Source organism: Monopterus albus, unplaced genomic scaffold (assembly GCF_001952655.1).
Source record: "Monopterus albus unplaced genomic scaffold, M_albus_1.0 scaffold94.1, whole genome shotgun sequence".
Lineage (NCBI taxonomy): Eukaryota > Metazoa > Chordata > Actinopteri > Synbranchiformes > Synbranchidae > Monopterus > Monopterus albus.
Genome location: NW_018127974.1, coordinates 3,176,876 through 3,191,469, shown reverse-complemented (window position 1 = coordinate 3,191,469; position 14,594 = coordinate 3,176,876). Strand labels below are relative to the sequence as shown.

The 14,594-nt window shown below is 40.9% G+C and overlaps 1 protein-coding gene across 12 annotated transcripts in view; it reads right to left on the bottom strand.

Annotated features, from left to right (window-relative positions):
• Positions 1 to 6,140: 6,140 nt before the first annotated feature.
• dgki (diacylglycerol kinase, iota) overlaps positions 6,141 to 14,594 on the bottom strand; it is an 86,821-nt gene continuing 78,367 nt past the window's right edge. For 11 of the 12 annotated variants that reach the window (XM_020608594.1, XM_020608590.1, XM_020608595.1 and 8 more), the window contains 6 exons: positions 13,344 to 13,369; positions 12,204 to 12,241; positions 11,379 to 11,499; positions 9,163 to 9,199; positions 8,853 to 8,952; positions 6,141 to 7,546 (listed from right to left, as the gene is read on the bottom strand). In XM_020608594.1, coding sequence (XP_020464250.1) covers positions 7,439 to 7,546; positions 8,853 to 8,952; positions 9,163 to 9,199; positions 11,379 to 11,499; positions 12,204 to 12,241; positions 13,344 to 13,369 — 430 coding nt within the window. In that variant the 3' untranslated portion in view covers positions 6,141 to 7,438. Of the gene's footprint in view, positions 7,547 to 8,852; positions 8,953 to 9,162; positions 9,200 to 11,378; positions 11,500 to 12,203; positions 12,242 to 13,343; positions 13,370 to 14,594 lie in introns of those variants that run through there. The other variant, XM_020608601.1, reaches the window with a different exon arrangement.

The window sequence follows — 14,594 nt, the reverse complement described above, 5'->3', positions numbered from 1 at the left end:
ACGTTGCACCATCATGCGTTCCCGTCAGATTTTAAGTATTTTAAAAATCGGTAGCCTACAGAAATTAAAACGTTGAGCTAAAATAAGATCACAGGAAGAGCTGAGGAAGACGGAAGACAGTTATTTTTCTTTCATGTCCTTTTTTTCTTTCATCAGACAACAAGTTGCAAACTGAAAAAAACTCAACTGGAGCAGGTTTTTAAGTCGAAGACGTTTCACCTCTCATCCAAGAGGCTTCATCAGTTCTTGGATGAGAGGTGAAACGTCTTTGACCTAGAAACCTAGTCCATCTGATTTTTTTCAGCTTACCTGGATGACTGAGAATCTGCCCTGACAACAACAAGTTGCAAAAGTGAAAGTAAAACTATACTATAAGCTAATGACAGTGCAAAAAGGTTTCTGTTGGGGTTTATTTTATCCATAACAATAAGGTTAGTCAGTGTTCTAGTTGTACAACCTGGCCTTTTATGTCATGATGCTGCTCAAATTTGTCTTTATTTTATTTCCCATAAACATTTTTGAAGCAACTGTCCATAAACTTATCACAAAGTAGTGAATGGAAAGTTTTGTAAAGATAGAAACATCCAGAAACTCTTATGGAAACTAAAACCTGCTTTGGTTCAGTCCCAGAATAGTTATTTACCATCAAACAATGTTATTTATGGTACTGGGCTATGACCAGAAAGAATGGAAATTGTAATCAGAAACAGTAGAAAGAGGAATTTTATAACTTTGCTGATATTTCAACATGTTCAACATGACTCATAGTTTATTGACTCACCAGAGAAGTTTGTGTGTCAAACATTTATCAAAACAAAGCAAGAGAAAACAGGCTTTGGTGGTCAAATGAGTGGTGACAAAGTGGTGCAAGTAGGCATTTCTTCTTTTAAAGGCAGCACAAGCAAAGTAGGTTTGTTAAACCCAAGGTTCTGAAAGCTATTTCTGCCACTAAAATGTCATCTGTGATTAAATTAAACTTATTAGTTACAAAGTCAAAATTATGAGATTAAGACATAAAAAGTCATAATTAGGTTTTGGTCTGATTTTTTTTGCGCTAATCAAACATTTACCTGTTTGAACCATTTATAATGTTGTCGGAAATGTGAAGTTGTGTTTGGCAGCAGACTCGTATCACTACAAGTACATTAAGTGTAAACATTTTTTCTTGGCCTTGGAAAATATAAAACGTCAAAAGACCCATTTAATAGCAGTTCTGCAGCTTTTGGTCATATTGTGAAATTGTAACCGTTTCTGTTGCTTTGGCTGCTGTTTCCCAGCTCAGGTAATGAACCCTAAAGCTAACATGGACGAGAAGTCCTTAAAAAGCTCAGACACAAAGTTCGTGTGCCGTGACAAGCTGAAAACCCCAGAATGATAATTGCCAAACACAGGTTTCTGTCCCTGGTAACCTCTCAAACAGGCTTGGAAACTTCCCAGCTGTGACTCAGCGGGGTTGTTAATACTTCACGGCTGCCTGACAAATGTCTCAGTCTTGTGTTGCCCGTTGACCCGAAGCTCATGATGATAAATACGGGTTTTTCAGCCTTGTTTGCAGAGACTTCTCTCGATCCTCTGAAGCTTTTAATGATATTGTGTACTGTACCACAGATGATCAAAACAATATATATATAACTGTTATGTGCCGTTCGCACCTGTCAGTGAGCGAACGAGGAAAGAGGCGGACCCAGGTAGCCGACTTCGATGCAAGCAGTGATTTATTATGTACAGTGATGAGGAGAAATAACAAAATGCACAGAGGGAAATAGTGCGTAGTCCTGTCGATGAGTAGTAACCGGGTGTTGACCAACAGTAGGAGGTGAGGAGATGGAGAGCTGGGCCGAGCTGCGTAGGCTGGGTCACTCCTGGGCTGGTCGGTGGTGATGGTGGCTACTGAAGGTAATACATACAAATAACGAAAGAGCACGGAGAAAAAATGGAGTGAGGAACAGGTGAATGTGATTAGTGTTAATGGGCAAGAGACAGTAGGAAAGGTGAGGGAGGCCAGAGCGGCCGAGCAAACCTGACAATAATGTCAAGAAAAGTTCTTAAGACCTAAACTGTTGAACAATTTTCCCATGCAGTCTGTCACAGAGCGGTGACCCTTGCCCAGGCCTTACTTCTGAAAGACTCTGGGATGCTCTTTTTACACCCAGTCATGACAACAACCTGGTGCCATTTAACCTAAGCAGTTATGAGGTTTTTGTAGCTTTACACAAGTTTTCCAGTGATAGATTCTACGCTTTTTGTTAGAAATGAACCCAATTCTTTTGTTGGAAGCACGAGAAGTGACGACAGGAGAGGACTGTTTAAAATCAACAGAAAGTTTACTGAGAGTCTGATTACAAGCAAGTCTTACAGCGCTGGATTCAGAGAGCCAGAGCTCCCGCAGGAAAACCAACTTCTGAATCCCGAATCATGTTTTACAATGCATTTTATCTTCTTGGGCTGCTCCGCCCTGGACAGAGGTACAACATTCAACTGCTTTTGATCCTTTTCTCCATTTGGTGTGAACCGGAGCTCCCCTTGTTTCAATGTGTTAGAGTCTAGGTGTATGTGTGTGTCTCTCTCATGTGGTAACTTGGTCTTGATAAAGCACACAGAACAATGGGTTAACTGGGTTGCAGGCCCCCTATGTGTGTGTGAGACAATAAGTATGCTAGACTGGCCAAGTGGTCATCTCAGGTGATGAGACCCCTGTGTGTGTAAGACATCCTCTGGTGGGGCAGACCTTGGGATATGCTATGTGTGTCCAGGTGTGGGCTAGCGGGGCTTTGTTAAAATGTAAAGAGGCCGTCTGGTTGTCTGGGGGATGCAGACATTCAGAAGTTGCAGAGACCAAGTAGATTCTACCTCATTACAATTGTAAGACAGATAAGCAAGGAGAATAAATGTATTAGAAGAATAAATGTATTAAAATAACCAAAGCTCAGTAGTTCTGGACAATCATCAATACAGCTGTAATATGTATAATCAAGTAAGATAAAGTTATGAAAGGTAACTAAAGGGAACTAAAGGCATGAGAAGTAACTAAAGCTGATAAAGTAACTAGAGTCTACAAGACTCAAATCTTACACCAGTATTTTGTTTCCCCTGTCCCAGCTTGTTTGGAACATGTTGCTGGCCTCAAATTCACAGTTTTTAAACATTACGTATCTTATATTTGTACTGTTACCAAATGAATACAAATTGGTTTTCAAAACATTTAGTTTTCAGTTACAATTTACAATGTATTTGAGATAACATTGATATTTGGGGTGGCTGTGACTCAGGAGGTAGAATGGTCAGCCCCCAATCGGAAGGTTGTTGGTTTGATTCCCGGTCTCCCCAGTCCACATGTGGAGGTGTCCTTGGGCAAGACACTGGACCCCTAGTTGCCCCTGGTGGCCAGGCAGCAACTGACAGCGCTGCCATCAGTAAGAAATTCCCCCACAGGGATTAAGAAAGTGTAATATGTGTTAAGATTCAATGCATTACTGTCTCTGTACTTCCACTTTCTGAAAGTGATGCAGTTCTGACTGAACTGATCATTGTTTTGAGAGGTTTTCTCATGGTGAGACGTTGGATGAATAACTAACTTTACTCATTAGGTAAAAGGTCTGGGATAATAGAACTAGGGCAGGTTTTTTTTGCCAATTTAAACTCAGCACATTTTATACGAAACTATTTCCAGCAGGATACAAAACATATTCCACACTCTTCAAATGAAATGTAGGACTTTTTGATAATCTGTGGAAACCCTGATCAATCATGCTGCATTTCCACTTAAGACAAAACAAACTTTACAATGGGTGATGATTTAAGCACAGATATAAAGAGTCTGTGCTAAAAGGCTGTGGAATAATAATGCACCTTAATGAAGGAAATAACAGGGTAGAACCTCAGTACATGTTGCACAAGAAAATCAGAGCCGAACTGTGCACAGTATGTGGGTGTGGCGACCGTTTTTTAAACCTTCTGACCTGACTGAGATCTAAACAGTCTATTTAAATACACTTGTGGCTTGAAGCCAGCAAGGACACAAAGGAAACTGAAACTGTATGCGCATGAATGTTTGAACCTGCATGACAAAGTTGCTTCCTCAATTAGTTTTCAGTTCAAGATGATGATGTTTTTTTGTGGCAAACTGCAGTTCAGCATGTGTGCGTAGAGAATTTCCTCAGCAATCGCTCAAACAGTAAGCAGAGATCAGTCGGAGCCAAAAACTATAGCATCACATCTTCTTTTAACAAATTAAGAAAACAAAGTTCAAGTAATGCCATCATTGTCAGCAGATTAAAGAAATACAAAACAAAGAAAAAAACACCCAACACATGTCCATCCTAAGAAGAAACTCGGGTATAAATCATTTAAAACTATAATAATTAAATAATTTAAACAACAATAATGCCATTTTTTTATGTCATTACCAGAAAATAATCCCAAGGAGGTAAGAAAATGTCATGCATAACTGATGAGAGACACAAGTTAATAAAAAGGTTCTGCTGAATAGAAAGAGCGTGTTGTCACTCAGGACGGGCCTAGCTTATCACCACAGTCACTTCATAGAAAATTATCACCATTCACAGATAATTCAGCTTAAAGAGTTCATGTACACGTGTCTGTCAACGTGTCATCTCCGCACACTCACAGGAGGTGTCAGTGTTGGATGTCGACTGTGGTAGCCATCGTAGAAGTCCTGGAAAACAAATGCTTTGACGTGAAAATCCCATGTGAGGGGAGTGAGTCAGAACTGCAGCAAGTCATCCTATTTATTGTAACAAAAAGCTGTAAGCAAACACTGATGTGTGACTTTTGGATTCAAATAAAAATCATCAGTGTCACCTCACACTGCAGGGTAAAAACCATTAAAATAGCTTCAGACAGTCATCCTGAAACCAGGGAAATGCTTGGTTCTGATTGGCTGGCAATTGTCGCAACACCTCAGAGACAGCACAGATGTTGCCTCTGTGACGTAAACTGGAGAAACACTAATTTCCCCTATTTAGCAACGATAAGCAGAAATGTTTTTCCACAGCAGTACTTTCAGATGCGGTTTTTAAAGGTCAAGAAAATTCAGAAACATTTCTTTGAGTAAGAAATACTGTGAATTTTTGTAGCAGTTAAAAACATCATTTACAGCCAAATAAACGACTTCTACCATGGCTCCACCTCAGTCTTTAAAATGTTCAGTGTCTCCAGAAATACTCAGAAAAGCGTTTCCGGCTCTTTATGTCTGTGTTTACAACAGGTTATATCAAAAGAGACCTCACAGGGTTGGTTAAAAGTTCAGTCCATTGACATACATGCACACAAAATTAAAAATAAATAAAATAACAAGACAATCGTATACCCAGCTAGCACTGAAGTCAAACTGCACATTCCATACTCCTCTGTGACAAGTGGTTGACTATATTCAAAACATTAACGCAATGTAAACGCAAAAAGACAGCTTCTATTCATATTGCATTGAATATGGCTCAGATTTGAATTTTCTTTGATAAATGCTGCACGCACACACACACACACACACACACACGCACACTTTTATATTGCAACACGCAGTTTGCGGTTACGTACATGCTGCACAGAGAACAGAGCGTCTGTTGCAGCTGTACCTGTCTCTCTGTCAGGTTTGATATGGAATGGGTTGTTTTATCGCACTCGCACAGACACACACAAGCTGCTTGTGAAAAGTCTTGTCGGGTCAGGTGATGCACTCAATCCTGCTGTGGTTAGACTTTAAATCGCCCTTTTCTAAACACAGTCTGGTCTGTTGTTAAATATCCACCAGATGCACCTGCTAAACATTCACTCAGTGTTGGGGTTTCATCCATAATGGGCTGATACTGGTCCTGTCCCAGTAACCAGACCTGATTCGGTGATATGATGAATTCAGTGCATTTCCGTTTAATCACACATTTGGGACAAAAAGTAGTTTTTTAAAAGTTTTATAAGGAAAGTTTTCAGTTTAGTCATGTGATGAATCGGAGCTGCAGCTGAAGGTTGTTTTCATTATCAACTCATTATCAGTTATTCATTGTGGACTCATTGTTTGGTACATATTATATTTCAGACTATAAACTGTCAGAAAATGGTGCAAACTGACCCTCACGTTAACCCCAACCCAAGCTGACATCTTCAAATGTCTTCTTTTTTTTACCTACCAACAGTCCAAAACCCCAACTTTCCAATGACAGACGGCAAAGGAAGCCAATAAATACTCAGATTTGAGAAGATGAAACCTCAGTTTGGAGGATTTTTAAAATAAAAAAGGCATCAATCTGGTGTCAATATAATTACCTGTTGATCAGCTATTAACGGTTTAAGCTCCGATCAGATGCTGGGCAGTAACTCAGAGGGTTATCTTTCTCCTGTCCAGGATGACATGTTGTTCTTGTTTTGTATACTGTACTACTATGCAACGTCATCAGGTCAGGGATCAAAAAAGAAAATGAAACAACTCAGAACAAGCTGTTATTAAAAGGAAGGTTGTTTTACATATAAACAAAAACAAGTTTGTCTCATCTAACACTGAAGTGAAGATTGCTTTATATGTAACTACGTCCTTCGTACATTTGTGGTATTCAGTGTATTTTGATCGACTATTATTTCTAGTGTATTATCAGCCCTGTTCAGAGACTTTTTCCACTGTGACGTAAACAAACTGGTTGTGTTCCTGTATCATGTTTGGCACTGACCACCGAGACATCAGGGAAAGAAGAGACTGAAGCTCGTTGAAGGCAAGTCAGAGGCTAAAAATCAGCCGGATTTCTAACATCAGGATGTTTTGGCCTCTGAGGAAGCTGAGACTGTCGATTGTGGTATTTTAATTTGATGTGTACTTTGCATCCGTAGCTCGCCAGTGGCGCTGAATGAAAGAGCGCATCATAAACGTCATCGTCGGGGACAGACTGAAAGCTAGACAATGCAGGGAGCTGTTAACTAGATTTGACATCACATACAGTAAGTGTAATGTCTTTGGCACAGAGCTCCTGACATATTTCACTATTTTCAACAGGAATCCTTCATTGCAGTGCTTCACCAACACATTTTCCACCAGTGTAGAGGTTTAACAGATCAAACCTCTGAGCCCTGGTTTCCTAAAAATCATTTAAGACCAAAATGAATCCCTCACATGATGAGAAACCTGTGAGTTCAGCTCTGCTGTACAAGTGGCAGCTGCTCAAAGTGCACTTGCATACCGAACCACTAAAAGTCCTACAATCAATCAATCAGCACAACCAATAAATAGAATGTGAATAAATAAATACAAATAAATAGTTGAGCATTAAAATGTCCGCTGCAGCGCGGCTGTGAGCCGGAGCAGTTTATCGCTCATCTCTCCATCTGCAGTCAAAACCAGACTCTGTTCATTTTTTAAACACTTTTCTCCCACAGATTCTTCTCCACTATGGGTGTGAGCGAGTCCAGAGAGACAGAGTGTGTGACTGTGTGCGCCTCAAACAGCCGTCTCCAAGTCTTCCTGGGTGGCAGACGATTGTTGTTGGCTGCTCAGGTAGGTGGCAAGCTCCGAGTCTCCCTCTGCTTGGTCCGCTGGGGTCTTCCCCTGGTGGACACACAGAGTCATGTCTCAGTGTCTGTCTTCAGAGGGAGAGCAAGAGAAATACTGAAGGAATCAGCGTGTCTGGGAAATATCAGTGAAATGTTTTTTTGAACCAACAGCCCAAAACATCTCCTGGTGACCACACAGAAAACAGCAAAAATTCAAAATCTTCATAATTATATGTCAGTTTTGCCTGAAAACTACTCACAGTGCTGAAGATTAATTTCCTTTCTGTCAAGTTACTGATTAATCGACTAATTGTTTCAGACGTAAAGGAGTGCCTGTCGTTAATGAACTAAAGATTAGACTCTAATGCATCTAATGAATCTAATTTCAATCTAATGCAGATTACAGCCTAAACAGATCGCACTTGTTCCTTATATTGAGCCATGATCTGTCCTCTTCTCCTCACTTCTCCTGTCACTCTCTACTAGTGACCAGCAAATTAAAGATTTAAACAAAAATGCCTAAAAATACTTTGGTGCCCTGCGACTGCTGTACTGTATGTGGTACGCCAGCTGCTCATCAGCAGACAGAGGATCAGCAATAAGATCATCAGCTGCTCACTGGCCCCTCTGGATGACTGATTCAGCTCTCCAGGCCTCAGTGGAGCAGCCAGCATACTGACAGACCTCACTTCAGGTCCATCAGATCATGAGGAAACAGACTTCAGAACAGCTTCTAATCCAGAACCGTACAAGAACTGAACACTGACAGCGACTGTTTAGGACCTGATTGAACATCAGTACAACAGTATTTGCTGTTACATTCATGGAACACTGCACAGATGTTGACATTCCAGCTGTACTTTTGTACGTATATACCTGCACTACTTATACATAGGGCCAATGCAACTTGGTAAATATATATATATATTGCACAGTGTTTTTATTTATATAATAAACGTATTTCAGCTGTACTGTATTTTTTTAACAGCTGTATGACAGTTTTGTTGTGCAGCGACAATAAAGGAATCTATCTGTCGACTTTTAACCGAGTGTCACTGATGGAGTTTGACAGCTGGAACAGTGTTCATACTGAGCCATCAAGAAAGAAACCTGTCAGGTCGGAACATCCGCTGTGTTCAACATTACGCCAATAGCCTGAACCTGCACTTTCTGTTTTGGAAAGTCAGTTAAACACACGCCCAGAAGCCAGAGAACAAATCCCTCTGTGAATCATTCACATGTTGATCTGATATGACTCAGCTGAACTTGCAGGAAAAGTCCGTGCCTACAGGTTTGTGGTTCTGATGTGATAGGGACACAACTGTGTGTGTGTGTGTGTGTGTGTGTGTGTGTGTGTGTACCTGGAAGTTGGTCTTGTCGAGCGACGCCCCGGCCTCCACCAGTAATCGACACACCATGTGCTGCTTCTCGGAGGCTGCTTTGTGCAAGGCAGTGTCCCCTCTACACACACAACCACACACAGATACATTTTGAGAACGTGCAGAATATCATACCTTGAAATTAACAGTCTAACTACACATGAAGCTGGCACCAAAAGAAATCCACCCAGTAGATAAGGAAGTGCTCAGGTGTGCATGTAATTTCTCTAGTTATAAAATCTTCCTGCACAGGAAATCCTTTATCCAGCTGATTAAAAAGCAGCCAACATACTTCTCTCTGTCTGTCAAATCCAGAAGGACTTTGGACCCTGAGGAGGGAGAAGCACAAGACACATGAGCATCTTTGTATAGTTTGATAAGAACAAATGTATTCATGTTTTTTTCATTCTGTAGTTGTTAATGAAATCTAGAACGTAACTGTACAGTGTGTAGAAAACACCAGAAAATCTAATTAACTACTGAAAACGATGTGCCAGAAGAGAAGCCCAGTCCTTCAGCGGTGTTTGCTGACAGGGTCAAACAAGATTTCCTCAGACTGGAGAAATTAAATAAGGCAAGAAGGTACTGTATCATAATTTCAATATGTTTAACTTAAGCTGCTTCCATGAAAAGAGAAGACAGAGAAGGCAACAAAACATGATGCTGGGTTTATGAGACAGTCCCAGGCCTGAACCAGAACTACAGACACTGTGAGTTTCCCAAAAAGTTCAATTAACTATGCGTCGCTTTTGTCAGTGGGTTCCCTTTAAAGGAATAGTCCCACATTTTGGAGAAATGTTTTCTTGACGAGAAGACCGACTTTCTGCCTGTGTGAGGAGACCTGAAGTTAAAATTACCAGCTGATTAGCTTAGCTTAGCATAAAAACTGCTCATAAAATCTGAATACGAGCGGCTCTGAAGCTCATTAATTAACATGTTATATCATCACTTTCACCAAGTTTCCACCAAGAGAACGCTGGTAAGTTTTATGGATATGGATGAAACCAAGTTACAGTTCCTTCATTCATTCAACCTTTATTTATAGAAGGTAGTCCAATGAGAGCTATTTCACTCTGTTTTGCTTGGATGCCCTGTTCACTCGGGATAAATCAAACTAAATGCATCAACAAGCAACAATACAAACTGGCAAATACAAATATACTATATGATGATCATAATGCTCAAAAATGCAAAAATAGGTTGTCAGAGATCAGCTGGAGAAACAAGCTCGTCTGGTTTCACTTTCTGTTGTAACCAGAGCGGAGTAAAGCCGTCAGAGGCCTGCCCTACGTATCCACGCCGTTTTTAAACGGTGACTGCAGTTCATCCTGTGCTCACAGAGCGAACAAAGGTTTCGGTTTCGGTTTCTAATACCCAATGCTATAGTGGAGCTAATTTTTATTAAACTATGGATGTGAACTCTGAGGACATGCTTCATTTTTTTCCACAAAGACTGATGAAAAGCATGCTGAGTGAGGGATTACACTGTTAAAGAAGCTAGTGCAGCAGAGGTCAACCCAGACTTTACCTCTCTGTTGGGAAAATTCTTTTTTGTTGAGGTACCACAGTCGAATAGCTGTTTCCCGCTGCCACCAGTCTTTGTGCTAAACCAAGGGTTTTCAACCAGTGGTTCTTGGAGCCCTGGTGGTCCATAAAGACATGGCAGGTGGTCCCTGACCATGTATTCAGTAATGTAGTTTCACTGCAGGCATCACAGTTTTTATTTTTTAAAACTAATTTTGATGTATTAATTATTATTTGTGAAAAGTCAAATGATGCAAATAGAGCCATACATCATCTATACTGCTTGTCCTGAGGAGGGTCACGGGGGGCTGGAGCCAATCCCAGTTGATACTGGGCGAGAGGCGGGGTCCACCCTGGACAGGTCACCAGTCTGTCACAGGGCTGACACGTAGACGAACAACCACACACTCACTCCTATGGGTAATTTAGAGTCACCAGTCAACCTAAGCTGCATGTCTTTGGACTGTGGGAGGAAGCCGGTGTACCCGGAGAGAAGCCACACAGGGGTAGGGAGAACATGTGGACTCCACACAGAAAGGCCCCAGGTCGGCCGGGGCTCAAACCCGGAACCTTCTTGCTATGAGACAACAGCACTAACCACCGTTCTGCTGTGCCGCCCTATGCAAATAAACAGAATTTAGAAAAGCCGAGGTGATTTTCAGGATTAAAATAGCTCCCATCTGGTACAACCACCCCACAACAATGTTCCTCAGGCTGCTTCTTAGTCACAGTGGTGGTCCCTGGGTCACAACCAGTTGAAAACCTCTGTGGCTGTAGCTTCATATGTACTGTACAGCCTTTAGAGTGGTACCAACCTTTTCATTGAACCTTTTACACTATTCCCTTCATGCTTGTGTTTGATGCTGCAGATTTCTTGCATTATAAATGCTGCAGGAGCCACAAGTCTTATATTCTTAGATAATCTACAGTAAAAAAAAAAAAAAAAGGACTACTGATGTAAAAATGCTACATGCATATGCTCACCCTGTTGCAGGATGTAGCTGACTAGGTCTGTGTGTCCGTTCTGGGCAGCTTTGTGTAACGCTGAACAACCCCCAGAGTCTCTAACCAACAAGCTGACACCTCGGCGCACACACTCTGACAGCTGCAGGGTCGATAGAGGAAAAAAACAGGAAGTAGATGAGCATTTGTTTAAGACCAAGAAAGCACAAAGCCCATTTGTAGCTGCAGTATAAGTGTAAACAGCAGTTCAAAAATGAGTAATATCTGACTCCCTGAGTGCAGTGACACTCAGTGTTTATCACCTTTAAACTACGTCACTATTTACTGCACTGCTCCGCTCACTTTCTTCTGTTTATTCCAAACACATCAGGGCCCTGTTGGCCTCAAGAATCTTAAGAGAACCATAAAATCCCTCTGAACAACTTGTTAAACTAAGCACCACAACTTAAGATGCTCTTAAAAATGACAGTAAATTAAGGAGTTCCTTTTACCTGCTGGTGAAAAGCTGAGATTCAACATGCTTCACTGATGTTTCTGATCATTTTTATTTGCTTTTCATCATGACCACTAATGCCCTCAGTTATCATGTGAAAATGAAAACACTAAACTAACAAAGACAAAAACACTGAGTATTTAACATTGGATCTGCACAGCTGATCTGTCAGTGGCCTCCCGTCTCTCCTGTGCGCCACAGACTCTGCAAAAAAACTTTAAGTCATCAGGCGTTTCCATGTCATAAAGGCTCAGGGATTGCGTTTTGTCAGTGGACTGCAGCGGACACAAACAGGCCAACTAGTCTTAACTCAACAGTGTGTGAGCATCTGTGTTTGTGTGACTGCACTTTACCATAGAAAGATCCCCAGAACTGGCAGCTGTCAGCAAAGCTGTAAACACACAGACAGACACAAATCACCACACCTTCATCGGCATTTTTCTGCAGACTGCCCGAGTTTCCATGGACACACTTGTCTGTGTGTAAACACAGCATCTCCCTCTTTCTCTGCAGATAAATACCTGCATTTAAGTGTATTTGTGTGTAGTTCTGGGTTTGTGCCCAATAATACATGTATTAAAAAGGAAGTATCGTTTTTTAGGATTAAAGAAGTGAAAGATTCCAAATAAACAGGGATTTTTCTCCCCTGTCCAGATTCCCCTGACTGACTCTAAGGGACTCATTGTACTTTTCAACTTTCTGTTTCTCTTTCCTACAGCATGCGTGTGTTGTGCCCAGTTAGGCGCAGGCTCAGGTGACTTCCTTGTAGCAGAATATGCTCCTGAACAAACTACGAAGTACAGAAGGGATAAGAGATATCAAAACAGACACAGTAAAATAAATATTACTGACTTTATACTGCTAATAGAGAAATGTACTATTTAAATTGTCTTTTTCAAGTGTAATGTTGTTTGCTGCTTGGAGGTGTTGACAAAACTGAAAGTGGATGAACAAAACATGTTAGAACATGTCCAGGTCAGGAGCAAGCAGGGGAGTACCAAGAATTACAGTCAGCTATTACTGACCAAATAACAAGGAAACAGTAAACATCCTTTTAGAAACAAGTCTGTGGAGGGCGTTAAACGACACCGTGGTTGTGAACCTCACAAGCCTGAACAAAGAGATTTAAGAGACCTGACACCTGTTTTTAAAAAACACCCCAAACTGGCCCCATCTGTCTTCATAGGATGTTTAGGTGTAATTTACCAAAGGGAAAGAAACACTACTGTACTTCAAGCTGAAACGTGTCTGACTCATGATTTGTGACAGATACACGGTGCACACACAGACATGCATCATTCACAATAAAGTAAAAGTGAAATGTCTTCACAATCATGAAACTGCATCAAAGAATAGTAAGACAGGTTTTACTGACAGAAGAGAGAACATGCCCTGAACTATAGCTACAAACCAGTGTTTATACATATCTGAGAAAAGACGTAGTAGTGGTGTGTGTGTGTGTGTGTGTGTGTGTGTGTGTGTGTGTGTTATACCTTGTTCCTCAGGCGTCAGTGGAGCACTGCAAAGAGACATTACAGAAGGAATTAAAATGTGTTATGTACAGTAGATAAAACCTGATTTCAGTGCTACAAGTAGCAGTTATGTTTCAATATTTTGATATTTTTCTTGATATTTCTAGCATTATGGATTGTTTGATCTACAAATTCAGAAAATGGGGCTGAATATTCACCACAGGTTCCTCATCTGACCTAGTTAGCAGATTAAGAGCTGATGATTAGCTGATTAATCAACTAGTTAACCTTAAAACTTATGGAACAAAGCCTGTTAATAGAGAGAGTGATGGAAAAATACAGTGCACAGACTTTCTTGAGTGAATCATGTTATCTATGTGTAGACAGTGTTAAGAAGAGACTGTTCATCATATGAGGAATTGTTCTCCAGTTAAAGAGATCATGAGACATGCACATGATCAGTCTTCTGACAAAATAACAGATGGTGCAATCCCAGACATGTTACTGTTAAAAAACATTCTGTAGCAGAGACATTGAACTATACAGTATTAGCTGTCAGTGCACGGCCGTACTACATTCCCAGGGAGTACTCTCATGTAATCATAGTGACATTGTACATAAATCCCTCCACCGATGCTACTGCTGCGTGCGAGCACGCGCAGAGCACCGTGTCTAGGTTGCAGACAACACCCACATGCTTTAATCCTCATCTCAGGGGACTTTAACCATGCCTCCCTCCCTAACTTCAAACAGTATGTTAATTGCCGCACAAGGGACAATAAAACTCTGGACCTACTGTATGCAAATGCCAGAAATGCATCCCCCCCCGCCCCCCCTAGGTCGCTCTGCCCACAGCCTTGTTCACCTACTTCCAGTGTATACTACAGTGGTGGAAAAGGTGTCACCTCAGGTCAGGGTAGTAAAGGTATTATTAGGTATTTTTAGTCAGATAGATATTGGTTAGATACTTGATATATTAGAAATGTTTAGAGTAGACAGGATGTCTAGCTCAGGCTGTTAAATGCTTAGTCATTCTCATGAGTTACTGCAGGTTGCTTATGGTCAAGGATAACTAGATAGAAAGTTGATGACTGTTAGAAGACAGGGTGTTTAATATTATTATTATGACGTGTATAACTGTAGCCATAGCCATAATATTTTCTTATGTTTAATGTCATGACATATCATTAGAGGTCGTGTTACAATGTTTTTAGCTACACACCACATAATCATCAGACAATCACACATTGATTTTCTTCATGCTTTGACTAC